Below are 14,131 nucleotides of genomic sequence, written 5' to 3'. Positions count from 1 at the left end.
AAATTAATCAATATCATTACTTGGTACCCTTAATTACATGGAGTTAATGGGACAACTTCTAGTTCTAAATGTTTTTACATTTAATGCAAAGTAATGCTTTCCAAGGCTGTAAAATTAGACAATGTAGCTCAAGTACTGTATGTATGATATTAACACATATTTTATTTCTTTCATCATACCATATCCTAAATTATAAATTATAAAAATCACAATGGGATAAGCATATGTAGTATTTCTCTAGTAATATATCTAATAGATTTCTTTAGTTTTAATCCTTTCCACAGAAAATGCCTTTTCCCAGTTTATATGTTTCTTTACTAAGAATTCAGTTCTTGACCCTGTGCTTTGGCTTTATGCCCAGATTTCTATCTGAATACACCCTCCTTACTGTTACATCAGCCATATTCTAAGAGCCATTTCCATCCATAATATCCATCTTTTTTTTTTGTTCTTCTAGAACATCTTAACACCACAATTTAATTTACTTTCATAAGGTCACCCATTCTAAATGACTTACTATTCATTTATTCATTCAGCCATTTTAGCCAAGAGTTCCCTGAGGCACAAGTGGAGGTCTTGCTTATTCTGCCCATTATATGAACTCTGTTCACACAGTTGTGTGACTTAATCACTGGCAAATTGTTATGTTTACTCCAATGTATGCCAATATTCTATGTTCTCCTTTACATAGGCACAGCTGTTAGATAGATAGATAGATATATTTATAAATATCGCTCTCTCACACACAATTACTACGAAAAATTGCATTGTTTGACATAATAGTACTTATCTATGCTAATGTGGCCATTTTTAAAAATTGGTCTGTTTCTCAAGTCATGCCCTACTTACATCTGTGGAACTCATGCTTCCCAACACACCTGGATCTCCTAACATATTCTAGGCAAATCTTGGAAATTGTGGCAAGACCATTTACAACTATTTTTGCCAGGCAAAACCACCTAAAGCTATTTTTGCCAGAGGAAAGCATCATGTACTGTACTTTGTCAACTGATGTCACAGTTCTTACCGTGCCATACAGGTGTGGTCGACCCACAGAGCCAGACAGGGGATTTGAACCTGAGTCCTTTTGCATCCAAAGCCTGCGTTCCTGCCTCTAAGCCACTTCAGCACCTGTGGATCTGACCTTGTTTACTCGGCATTACCTGCAGCACTAGGGGGCTGGGATCATTATCCAGTCCACCTGAGGGCAGTGTCAGTTTGTTGTTTCCTGTTGCCTAAGACTGATTTGGTTTGTGGCCCCTGCTTCTGGAATTTTCGTTATTGCCTGTTTGCTGCCTGCCCTGACCTTTGGAACCATGCCTGACTACTCTTCTGGATTTGCCCTTGTCTGTTTCCTCATACCCGGTTATTGTTCCTGTCTAAGCCCCTGTGCACAGATTCTTACCTGGTTACCGTGGGTTGTGTTTTTCTGCAAGGGTTTGTGTTTATCTGCAAAGGAGCATACATCTCTGCACTTCAGACTCCAACCAAGGTAAGACCGTGACAACTGGCTAGCGTGGTTGTCTTTAAGCTCAGATTATTGCAAAACAGACATACCTCCTTTCTGAATATGCCTGCCGTTGCTTCCTCTGTGGTCCACAGTGGGTTGCCATGTTGCCCAATTCTAAAGAAGCCCAATCTTGACCCTAACTCCCCATCCAACTATCGTCCTATCTCGCTACTGCCTTTTGCATCCAAGATCCTTGAAAGAATTGTGTATGCAAGATTGACAGACTTCCTTGAGTCCAACTCTCTGCTAGACCCGCTTCAGTCTGGTTTCCGCACTAAGCACTCTGTGGAAACAGCACTGACCAAAGTATCCAATGATCTACTCACTGCAAAATCTCGTGGTCACTACTCTATCCTAATTCCCCTTGACCTGTCTGCGGCTTTTGACACTGTTGATCATCAACAGCTTCTTCTCATCCTCCGCAATATCGGTCTACAAGATATTGCTCTCTCCTGGTGCTCCTCCTACCTCTCCCAGCGCTCTTTCATCGTTTCTTTCTCTGGCTCTGCTTCTTCTCCCCAACTCCTCTCTGTTGGTGTCCCCCAAGGTTCAGTCCTTGGTCCCCTACTGTTCTCCATCTATACTGCCTCCCTTGGTAAACTCATTAGCTCCTTTGGCTTCCAATATCATTTCTATGCAGATGACACGCAAATCTACCTGTCCTCTCCTGATCTCTCCCCGTCCCTCTTGACTAGTGTCTCTGACTGCCTCTCTGCTGTTTCTGACTGGATGGCTGCCCACTTCCTTAAACTAAACTTGACCAAAACTGAAATTCTGGTATTTCCTCCCTGAAGTGTTGTTACTCCTGTGTCTGTCTCCCTCCAAGTCAACGGTGCTACCATCAGCTCCACCACGCGGGCTCGCTGATTAGGTGTTCTCTTTGACTCCGACCTCTCCTTCAAGCCTCATGTTCAATCTATCGCCAAATCCTGTCATTTCCATCTTAAAAACATTGCGCGCATCCGCCCCTACTTAACGCCAGATGCGACTAAGGTGTTGGTCCATTCCACTGTCCTTTCTCGCCTTGACTACTGTAATCCGCTTCTCAGTGGTCTTACGTGCTCCCAACTTGCGCCGTTACAGTCCATAATGTATGCGGCGGCGAGGCTCATCTTCCTGTCCGCCCGCACCTCCCATGCCTCACCCTTCTATCAGTCCCTACATTGGCTTTCTATAAAATATAGAGCTCAATTTAAAATTCTGGTTCTTGCTTTCAAATCTCTACATAATGCTGCTCCCACCTATCTATCCTCCATTATACACAAGTATGTCCCGTCTAGGCCCTTACGATCTGCTGAAGACTTACGTCTATCTTCTGTCCGTACTCCCACCTCTGATGCTCGCCTTCAAGATTTTTCGAGGGCTGCACCATTCCTGTGGAACTCGCTTCCCTCCTCTGTTAGATGCTCACCCAGTCTCCACTCCTTCAAAAAACCCACTTCTTCATAAAAGTGTATCAATTAAACTGTTAATAGCTCCCAACTGATTCCTCTTCTGCAACTGTCATTAGTCTAATACTATCCTTACCTTTTGTGTCATTTTACCCCACTCCCTCTAGCATGTAAGCTCATTGAGCAGGGCCCTCAACCCCTCTGTTCCTGTGTGTCCAACCTGTCTGGTTACAACTACAAGTCTGTTCGTCCACCCATTGTAAAGTGCGGCGGAATTTGACGGCGCTCTATAAATATAATAATAATAATAATGTTGTCAATTTAATGAGGAAACTTATAAAGAAATATTTTAACGCCACATATATTTTAAGACTCTACCCCCTCCAAACGTCTATTCCCCCACCATAGGTCTACTTCACCCCTCCTCCCTATATGTCCACCCCCCTCCCCACACACACATACAGATACACACGCAGACACACAGATACACTAACACACACATATGCAAAATGTTTGTCACCCTCCTATTTCCTACTTTTTACGTGCAGGAAGGTGACTTTCCCTGGGGTCCAGTGGTGGCTCAGGCTAATGGGAGTCAGAGTTCCTACTCTGACTCCCTCTCCTTCCTCCCGCGTGGCTCTCTGATAGCTGGGAGCGTCTGACCTCATCACAGGGGGCCCAGTCGCCGCTGTTAAAGAGCATGGGCCACCCGATGGACTCCTTCAATGCATCCCCGGCGGTTACACCACGCGGGCCGGGGCCGCAACACATGGCAGCGGGCACTCGGTCGCAGGGGTCCGCACGTGCGACCCCGGTCGTTCCGCCAGTGGCGGCCTCATGTAGAGTGGGCTCTCATCGCAGGAATCGACTTACAACTTTCTATTTTAGCTTTTCCGGCAACCTTCTTGCCTCGGGCCAATATCTGGTGGTGTATGAATGCCACCGTGAACTTTGCTGCAACACAACTGCTGCTGATGGTAGCAAAGCTCTGTCTAATTTGAAGGCTGTAACAGCTGCCTCACTCACTTTCTGGTCAGGGAGCTATTCCTGGGAGAGATCATTCCTAAGGGTCAGTGGACATCGTGCTATGGTTTCCTTTTGAAGCACACTTAGCAGGACTATACCTGATATTTGTCGAGGAGGTCTATCCCTGCTGGGGCATAGGCTAACTCCGACTACCAAGCCGACTTGGCTGTCCATATGTCTACCTTGGTGCATATTGTGTTTGCTATTGTCTGCCATTATTTGTACCAATGCTGATTATCCATTTTACAAATTTTAATGCTTGGTTTAGCTTGACTATGTAGCAGGCGTCTAGAAGGTAATAGCGATGACAAAGGGGTATTTGCTGGGTCAATGGATCTCTTTCTTGCCTACTTAATCTTCATATAGCTATATACTTTATATAGTTTATAAGCCTTGATACTCAGTTATTTGCTGGTTTCCTTCCTTCTTATACTTTAAGTTAAAATGAGGTCTCCTAGTCCCATGCTGTGCTGTTCTCTATGTGACCATATCCTAATTTCAAAACACTGAACATTATCAGACAATCACTTTGTCTAAGCATTAATGTCACCAATGCTTTAATATGCTATTATACTTTGTGCCTCAATAAAAACGTGATTGACAAACTAAATAAATATAATACTAAAACTATACAGCTCATACAAGCTTTACTGCAAAAATAAAACAAATCCTAAAAACCATACAACTTCCTGATGTGACATGCGGTTTTCCGTCAATCTTCCTGTTCACCTGACATACCAGCTCTGTCAGCTATGCTTTGGTTTAATTTGTTAGAATCCGCTTTTTATATTATCACAATTGGTTGGAAAAACTTTTTAAGTGATTTATCTACAAAAAATTCTCATACTACTGTAGATAAATAATTGGATTGTAATCATTTAAAATTCTGATCCAAACCAAGTAAATCAAGGCCTGATGTTGGGAAGACTGAGCTAAAGTGTAGGGCAAGTGAATGATTTACTGTAATCTTGCAGCACATGGAGTGAAATTCAGAGCCCTTGAACCTATACATGAGTACTTTAGCTGTGCTCGAAGTATGAGCAGTCTTTCCCTATAGTGCGTTACGGACATTCAAATTCTGGATATGGCAAAATTCTGGATATGGCATTCCTAATCACAAGGCATTTCCCGCCAGTAGCTTAACGGGTGCATTTTTCCCATGCACTAGGACTCAGTTTAATGACCACTTAAATGGAATGACCACTTAAATGTCCTCTTACACTGTAGTTGTTATATCAGTACAATGGTTATGATAATGTGATTGACACCTAAGTAAAATTTGGCCAAAATACACATTTATTCTGAATAAAATGTCACTGTATGCAACAGGTACATTCTGCAAACACTTTGACAGAACCAAAGAGATTTCAAATTACACATATTTTTGTTTTGTCTTTTGTTTTGTTTTTGTCTTTTTTAATGATCTGGGGGAGGAAATTACCCTAAGCACTTATATTCTGGAGGCCTGGCTGAGCAATTCTTGAGTAGGAGGTTAAAATAAGGCACAGCTTGAAGTAAAGAGTGAAAAGCATAAATTGCTTCCCCAGCTTGCTGCAAAAAAAAGCTATATTTTTCAAAGTATTCAATTTTGTCATGGTATGGGATAATGACATTTATGTTTGTGAATATTCCACAAGTTTTCATGTGCTCTAATATTGTTTTTTTCTGTCAAATATATATTTCCATAAAAATAAATCCTAAACGGCATCTTTATCAGAGACTAGCCAAAATTACCTAATACTAATTTTGCTGTGTTGTAACCTACAATTAATGCACTGTGTGGGTTGCAATTTCCTTTGGGATTCATTTAAATTTATCATGAATATAATGATGTCGGAGAACAACTATGCACTCCAGAAAGTCAAGTGGTTACATGAGACCCATAGAAAGTATGCAGAGATGTGACATCATACCTGGCAGTCCCTTCCAAGTTATGTTACTCATTAGTCTAACAGAGAAACATATATGGGTCCAAGTATTGCATTTGCATTGTGTGTTTTTAGAATTTTGTAAACACCATGAAGCTCAACATTATACTTGTGAATTGGTCACTTATTCCTGAATTAACTAGTTGTACTGCTGATAGACTCAGATTGCTTTGCAAGCAGCAGTACTTTTCAATTTACAGGCCTCGATTTAATGATTCAATGCTGTTGGAAAAAAACTTTCAAATTATTAATACCGAAATTGCCTTAGACATTAATGGTGACTTCTGTTCATAAATGATTTGGAAAGTGTATATTGCTAAAACATCAATAAGCTGCACTTAAACGGAGACTCGAGACCCCTAAAGCACTTCAAGTGTCTGTTATATTTTTTTTTATTTTGGGAAGAGTGCAATTTCAATAGAAATTGACACTTTTATAAATTATATTGGTTACACCCCCTTGCTTTTCAAGCAGACAACAGGTCCTGTTACTTCCTGGTTTGGTTAGCTTATTTGCAATTAACTCAAGAGGCAGCAATCGCACCGAGCACATGCGTTGCAAATATTTCTCATTGAGCTCCATTGGGAAGTCTGATTGAACAGTAACATAGTCTGGGCGGGTTAGAAGAGGAGGGCTTGCAAAGGCAACAAACAAGAAAAAATCAGGTTTTGCAAGCTGGTTTTAAATATAACTCCAATTAAAAATAAATGCATTCATTAAATGCATGCAGGTTTTAATTTGGGGTATATCTACTGAATAGTGATTTTTATTTACTTTGCATTAGGACAGTGGAGTATCCCTAAAGAGTTTCACCATGCACAATACTTGACAAATAATCAATGCATGGAAAAGTGGAGTGCTTCAACTTTACTGAACACCTTTATGTGTGGATAAAAGAAAAATACTTTTTATACTTATACAATTAGTATAGTTTCTCAATTCAATAAGAATGACAACTCCAGTCAAGGTATCTTAAATATAAACAGAAGAGAAAAAAAGATAACCGTGACAACCAAACCTTCTATAACGAATGGATTTCCAGTCACTTCATTAATAGCTGCAATATTGGCTCAAAATGTAGAACATTTTGTCTTCGTCAGGCAGACAATCAGCCAAATAAGGTTGATTAACCAGTCCCAAATGAAAGTTCTGGGCTGAATAATGCTAATGCTAATTCTGTGCATATTCTTTGCGCCAGTTAAATGCTCAGCTGGTGCTTTTAGCCTTTGCAGAAGCAGGATTTGATTCAACTGGAATTCCAGGAGGCTCAGCTTTGCAAGACTGTTTACTGCCTTGCTGGGGAATGGTTCCATATAGAACGCTAGACATCATAAGCAATACAGTCTGCTCAGAGCAATCCTTTGATTTTTCTTCTTCTATTCGAACCTGATGTCCGTCTTATTTTGTCATTGCTTTGTCATAATTTTTAGTGCAAATGTAAGCAACATAACTGATATATATATATATATGTTACCGTTAAAGCTCGAAATCCATTAATGTGCACATTACCTAGCTAATCTGCAGATTAACTGATTTGCTCCGTTAAAGTACGGAATCAAGAGTTTTCCGAATTTTACCTAGGTAATGTGCACATTTACGGCTTCCGTATCGTTAAAGTGCAAAAGTTTGGTTCGCTCATTTTGGTTTCGCCTGTTTCTCTCCTTTCCTGTTAGCAGTTTCTAATGTAAAGCACCCAAATGGCGATGAAGGTGTCACTGTGAGAATTAAAGTATGCGAAGTAGACAGAGCAAAAACCGATGCCCGCTCGATTTTAGCTGTGGTTCTTAGTAAAACAGAAGGGCTTTTATAAACTTGGTACTAAAATGGGTATTTTAAAACAATTGTATGCCAAATCAGAATTCAGTGTTTGCAAAGAGAGATTTTTAACGAAAGAAGATGTCCCTGCTGTAGAAATATCTTTACGTCAAACAGCAATAAAACAATCCCTTGGTACTGGGAAGGGTTTCAGGAAATGTAAATCTAAATGTACCACAAATAGGTGTGCTTGTCGCAAAAAACAATTGCTATGTAATTCAAAGTGTCACCAGTCTTTAGATTGCACTAATAAGGAAGCATAATTTTATCCTATGTTTTGCAAATGCATTTCCTTAATTGTTTGATTCTTTCTATTGTAGTTTTTTAATTGATTGATGATTGATTCTATCAACTGACTTGATTCTTGTTTGATTGTATTAACTTGATTGATTCTTTGTCGATTGTTTGATTGTATTAACTTGATGCTTTAGATAGCGACAAATAAATAAATAAATTGATTCTTGTTTGATTGTATTAACTTGATTATTCACTTTAACGAGTGCCTAGTAGGTAATGTGCAGATTACCTAGGTAATTTGAGAAATATTTGAGAAATGAAAGAATTGTTGGCACTTTAACGGATCACCCTAGTTAATCTGCAGATTACCTAGATAATCTGCAGAATAACTGATTTCTGCACTTTAGCGATAACATATATATATTTTACAAGCAAAGTTATATAACAAGGTTCATTTTAGTTACCAAAAGAGTATTATGTTTATCAGTTGTAGTGCTACCAAGATACTCCTGCGCTATATATATACATAACTTTGTGGTAATATACTAATAAGAATTGACTAGACTTTATGAACTAAACAAAATAAATGAAATGAAAAAGTAAAATGAAAGTTTTGGGCCAAAATAAGTTGTGAATATAGCTGAGCTATGGATGTTAAATGTTGCAATTTAGTTTTTCCAGTTCAGTTGGTAGTCATAAAGCCAACAGTTTAATTTTAACACAGCATGAATTTAATCTGATAACTGCTCTTATTTGTTTTCATCATGGAGATAATTATTTCTGTCCTCCAGTGAATTTTTAACTTCCCCCATTAAAAATCAAAGCAAGCCAGAAACTGTTCAGTCCTATCCCCAATTAAGATGTTTAAATATAACGCTCTAATACACATGGGAAATGTTAATATAAATACATTGTGCATGAATTCTAAACAGGAAATAGTCTATGGAAATAAAGCACAGTGGACCATATACTATATACTTTAAATACTGATTATTCTTATTTTCTCTGTTAAGCATTATACATTTTTGTATGAACTATCATATTCGGCATCATACACTGAAATAAAAGGTCAGCAGGATTACATCCCCCTCTCCAGAAGCCAAATACCTCTTGAGACCATGAACTGGATCAGTGTAAACATTTCCACTAAACAAAACAAACATTCCCATAAAATACTCACGTGACTGGAAATAAATAATAAATAAAAACAGTTTTACTTACGATGACTGGGAAGCTTTTCTTCTCAATAAATAGTCCACTACATCTGGGTCTGTCTCTAAAAGGCTAATCAGTACTTCATTTTGCAGATCTGGTGGGACCTTTAAGAAAAAAACAACAAAATAAAATTTTGCTAATAAACAGGAAATGCCCAGCCCATTACATGCTCCATTAAATAAAAACACTGTGATATGGTAGTGAAGAATAGTATTAATGCCATATGTTTTGGTTTCTTTCACAATATATTCTAACTACAGAGGAAATTACAGTTTATCCTGATCTCTTTAAGACTTTTGCATTAACCACAGAAGGTGATTAAGAGTACTTCTCTAAATTTCTTTTGATCACGCACCCCTATCAGTAAATATCTTTCGAGACGAGATGTCATGCTCAAGTTGGTTACCTACAGGGATTAGGTGCCAGCATGTGGGACACATGGAGGGGTTTGGGGGAGGGAGTGAGACACATGGAGGGGCTTGGGGAGGGAAAGAGACACATGGAGGGGCTGGGGGAGTGAAAGAGACACATGGAGGGGCTTGGGGGAGGGAATGAGATACATGAGACACTTCTGCCATACTAAATTCCCTGTTGTATTTGCTGGCTTTAAAGCCCTTTTGTGAATGATTATAAAAATAGACCTTGCGGAAAAAAATATATATTTTAATGTAATATATATTTTTAATATGGATCACTAGATTAAAAACTCAGTATTGCTTGCTGTATTACAAGAACAATCCAATCACCAAAGCTGCTACATCCTGCTCTAGTGGGTATATTGCCAGGGTGCCTTGGAGACCTCCTAGCCTAACCTGTCAAATTATTTTAGAAGTTTGTCAACTCATCTGGGTCGCCCAGCACCCACACCTCATCTGCTGTTAAATATATTTTCTTTTTCCTCTTAACATTCGTAATATTATTCTCCATAATTCTTCCCAAGAACTTTGACTTGAAGTTGACTCCATTGAGTATCTTACCGCCTTTGCTTGGACAACTTTTACCTGACAACATTAAGGCCTAAGCCTAGATCCAGTCAACACCTGTAAAATGCAAATTACATCACTTTCTGCACCAGCCACTGGCCTTACAAGTTTCAAACCAAGGTTTATTCGATACACAAATCCTGAGTAAGGCAGATTGCAATGATTGAGATAAAACACAAAGCAGCCTATAAAAAAAATATATGCACTTCGAAATGCAATACAATGCACGACCTGCATAATTATATTTATTTATAAAGATATACATGTATCTTTATAAATAAATATAATTGCAATTTAGCATGTGAATCTTTATATCATCATTTTTGATATGCATTATTAAAATATTATATTCAATCTTAAATTTTATGTAAATTATTCCACTATCTGTAATCAGGATTTTAAATAGAGCCGTCAAATCATGGCTTCTTGCCCATTTTTTTGTATATAAGTGTTGGCTTGCCATCGGAACACAATACTCGTGAGAGATAATATTATTATTCAAGAACCGGGGGTTCTACTAGTTGTTTTTGTGTTATGTATTCCAACAAGTCATTTAGCATACTTACCTGAAACTCAGTGCTTTGATTTTTTTACATTATGTGTAGGCGCCTTGGGAATCTATTCATTTCAAAAGAATTTATACAAACAAACCAAGACGTTAAGTGAAAAAACATAATCTTTTCAAGGGTGGGCGTGTAATTGATTGTAGATTCCTGACAATCCTTTTGGGTACCTTACTTTTTTTTTTTTCTTCTTTTTTTTTTTTTAAGCTTTTATTGCGATGCTACAATACATTTATTTGAGTCTCTTAAATATATCCTGCAAATAATGTACATATGGTGCTATTCATATCTAGTAAGGCCAGAGATTGGAGTAGAAGAGTTACTCTGCATCATTTGTTCCTCTAATCCAGGGGTAAGCAACTTTTGGACTACATCTCACCTGAAGGTGTGCCAGCTTTATGGCTGTAAATGCATTATAGGAGAGGTTGCCTACCCCTGCTCTTATCCATCCAGGTTAAAATGGATATATATATTTTGATAGATACAGGCGAACTGATCAATGTCAAAAACAACTGGGACTTGGTACCTCATCTGGTGTTACCACAGGCCTCTTTTGGGTGCACTTTATTTGGGTTCCCGCCAAAGAAGATGAACAACCACTAGGTAGACCACAACAACAGAATGTTAAGAGGCATTCTAAACAGATTATCCTATACAGCTAATTAAAGTGCTAACGGTGAAAACCACATCCCCCATAATTGTGTCAATATGGTTTTAGAGAGCTGCAGGCTCTCCTGGCCTCTTGCCAGATGCTCAAATAATAGTTAGAGTAGGACCTGCCAAAGATGGGGTACATTGACGTTGTGGCAGGCTTGTGCAAGTTATCATCATATAATGTAACTAAACCCCCATTATTTTTTGCCTAGATTAGGTGTTTAAATAAAAAAAAAAAAACTAACAAAATCTGTCAGCACTGAAGTTGCTGTTTAGTGGATAAGGGAGTGCGCTGGATTTTCTTTTTTTTTATTTCTCAAAGTGAATTTGAACTTAAGTGATGGCATTGGTACTTAGAAAAGATATTGTGGTGTTTTGCATACTCTGAACATAACCTTTTACTTTTGCTTTATACAAGAAATGTGTTCATCAGGTTCGTGAACATCCATTCATTAAAGCAACTTTGAAAGTGTGGTGTTTGCTCCAGACATCACTGTAGCGTAGGACAACACTGTCCCCTGACCCCTATAAACTACAACACTGATGTGCCAGGAGGACTTACAAGGATCTTAGGAACTTTGGAATTTCAGGTGTTTGTCCAGAGGCTTATGGTCTTTACAGGAGTTACTCCCAGACAGACCACCAACTGGTCTGCATAGATTCGGATATCATCAAATTCAATGCTACTATGCTTCAATTCCGGGCAAACACCTGATACACAGGAAGTTCACCTCATTTGAGGAACTCTGTGCTGCTACGGAGCTTGATATTACGACACTGTATAATAACATACTGCTCACAGCAACACCCAGAGCCCCTGCTTGGCATATGACAACCAGTGGCAGAAGATCCAAATTCTGGATGCAAAAACTAAATTACAAGTTAATCACATACTGGTATAGAACCCAAATCAAGCTCCATCATATATTCTCGACAGTTCCAGAGGCTTGTTGTAGATGAGGATTTGAGGCAGGCACTGACATACACATCTGGTGGTCTTGCTCTAAGATTTCCCCTGGGATAGGATTCATGGTCTAATAATGGAGATCCTGGACACATCTACCAAAACAGCCCCTTCCAATGCTTCTACATTATACAAAACTACAGTTGTCAGCGTATAAGGAGACACCTGCTAAATTCTGCTAAAGCATTAATTCCCACCAGATGGCGCACAATGCACGTCCCTACAATTTGGCAGTGGATGAACGAAATGGAAGAATTGTATGACATGGAAACTACATCTCATCATGGATGGTCGGAACGATGTGTGCAACTATGGGCTCCTTGGAGAGACTACATGTGCTGTAGGGAGCAGGTCCCAGAGGGATCAGTTGAGCCATAATGGCACCACTGTAGAAACTTGGCATTTTGGTGGGCGCAAAACCCTCCCATAGATGCTGTGAGGCGGATGCTTTAGGTTGACCCCCTGGTGTGGTGAGGCCCATGGCAGCTGTGAGGGCTTTGATGGGACTCCTGGTCTGGGTCGGTGGGCCCTGTGGGTGTGGGGATTGGGGCTCCGGGGCCATGCGCAGCATTGTTGTTCCCCATATTATACCCCTTCTTATCCCGGCCCCCCCTTTTTTCCCTCATCCTTTTCCCCTTCTCCTTTCTTTATTTTCCAATTGCTTTCTCTTTTTCTTACAACCTTACTTTTGGTACTATAGATTCTGCTAGGAGTAACTTAGTGTTGGGCATCTGTTTCAAACAGCGACTAAGTTTGGTTTAAAACTCACTGTTTTAGGTATTATATATATAACAGTATTGTTCTGTGCTGTTTTACCTTCTTAAACATTGTGCAATGATTGTTGTTCCAGAAATTCACTTACCATAAAAAGGTTTTCATAGTTTTCTATCATTTTCTGCACAACACTAATAATAATTGTACTTTCTTCAGCCCGGGCAGTGCTCTGAACCATGAATTCCTTGTCTGACGACTTCTGCTTGTGCAACAAGTTAGGCCCAAATATTGTAGCCAGATTTAATGATGTCATTTTGTTCCCAGTAATCTAGTAAAAAATACATTAGACAGTACAAAACATAAAAGAATGTTCGTAAGAGCGTTTTAACGAGCAAAGACTACCAGGCTCAGTAAGGCTGTTAAGGTTTGTCTAAGTTCGTATCATTAAACAAACAGTCTTATTATGTTCATATGCATGATACAAAGTAATAAGTAATAATTATTAATATTTGAAGCTCTATATATCATAAGCTGACACAATTTATATATGTTCCATGCACAAGCCTCTATGTTCAACCTTTGAGAAATACAACTCGTGATCGAATTTTAATTATTTATTTTTTTTTTATATGGAGAACAATATGATCTTTATACCTCTCTATCTGCATAAAAGGCTACACGTAATTGTATCTTTTGACAAAGTGTCTGCACACTGCTTTCTCACTGGGCTGTACCTTGAGTAGCAACCTCTACACAGGACTGACTCTTCCAGGTGGACATGTGTCTGGGTGATGCTTCCACTATCTAGTGGAGATGTGCCTTTTTGGTGGTACTGCATACTTAGTGGAGTTATGTCTTCACATTACTCTCTGGAGACTTGGCAAGTCAGAGAGTGCTGTGCTGACATATCAATAGATAGAGATGATGCAGCTCTTTTACAAAGTGGTGTCCAGGATCACACAAAATCTCCCCAGTGGAGTCTAGTGTAACCATGATACATATAGGGGAACTGCATTAACATGTTGCTCTATCTACCCAATGGAGATATGTGTGTATCTCTCTATTTGATGGATATTTGACATCATAGCACTCTCCCTCTCTTTCTGCGTGGTGGAGTGTGTATGTGCAATG

At 39.1% G+C, this 14,131-nt stretch overlaps 1 protein-coding gene across 3 annotated transcripts in view; it reads right to left on the bottom strand.

Moving 5' to 3' along the window:
* Positions 1 to 14,131, bottom strand: part of ARHGAP6 (Rho GTPase activating protein 6) — a 640,778-nt gene that overhangs the window by 22,654 nt on the left and 603,993 nt on the right. For all 3 annotated transcript variants that reach the window (XM_063457838.1, XM_063457847.1, XM_063457856.1), the window contains exons 9-10: positions 13,149 to 13,328; positions 9,129 to 9,226 (exon numbers count right to left, since the gene is read on the bottom strand). In XM_063457838.1, coding sequence (XP_063313908.1) covers positions 9,129 to 9,226; positions 13,149 to 13,328 — 278 coding nt within the window. The remainder of the gene's footprint in view (positions 1 to 9,128; positions 9,227 to 13,148; positions 13,329 to 14,131) is intronic.

The sequence above is a fragment of the Pelobates fuscus genome, chromosome 1 (genome assembly GCF_036172605.1).
Source record: "Pelobates fuscus isolate aPelFus1 chromosome 1, aPelFus1.pri, whole genome shotgun sequence".
Taxonomy (NCBI): domain Eukaryota; kingdom Metazoa; phylum Chordata; class Amphibia; order Anura; family Pelobatidae; genus Pelobates; species Pelobates fuscus.
This window is presented reverse-complemented; position numbering and strand designations above follow the sequence as displayed.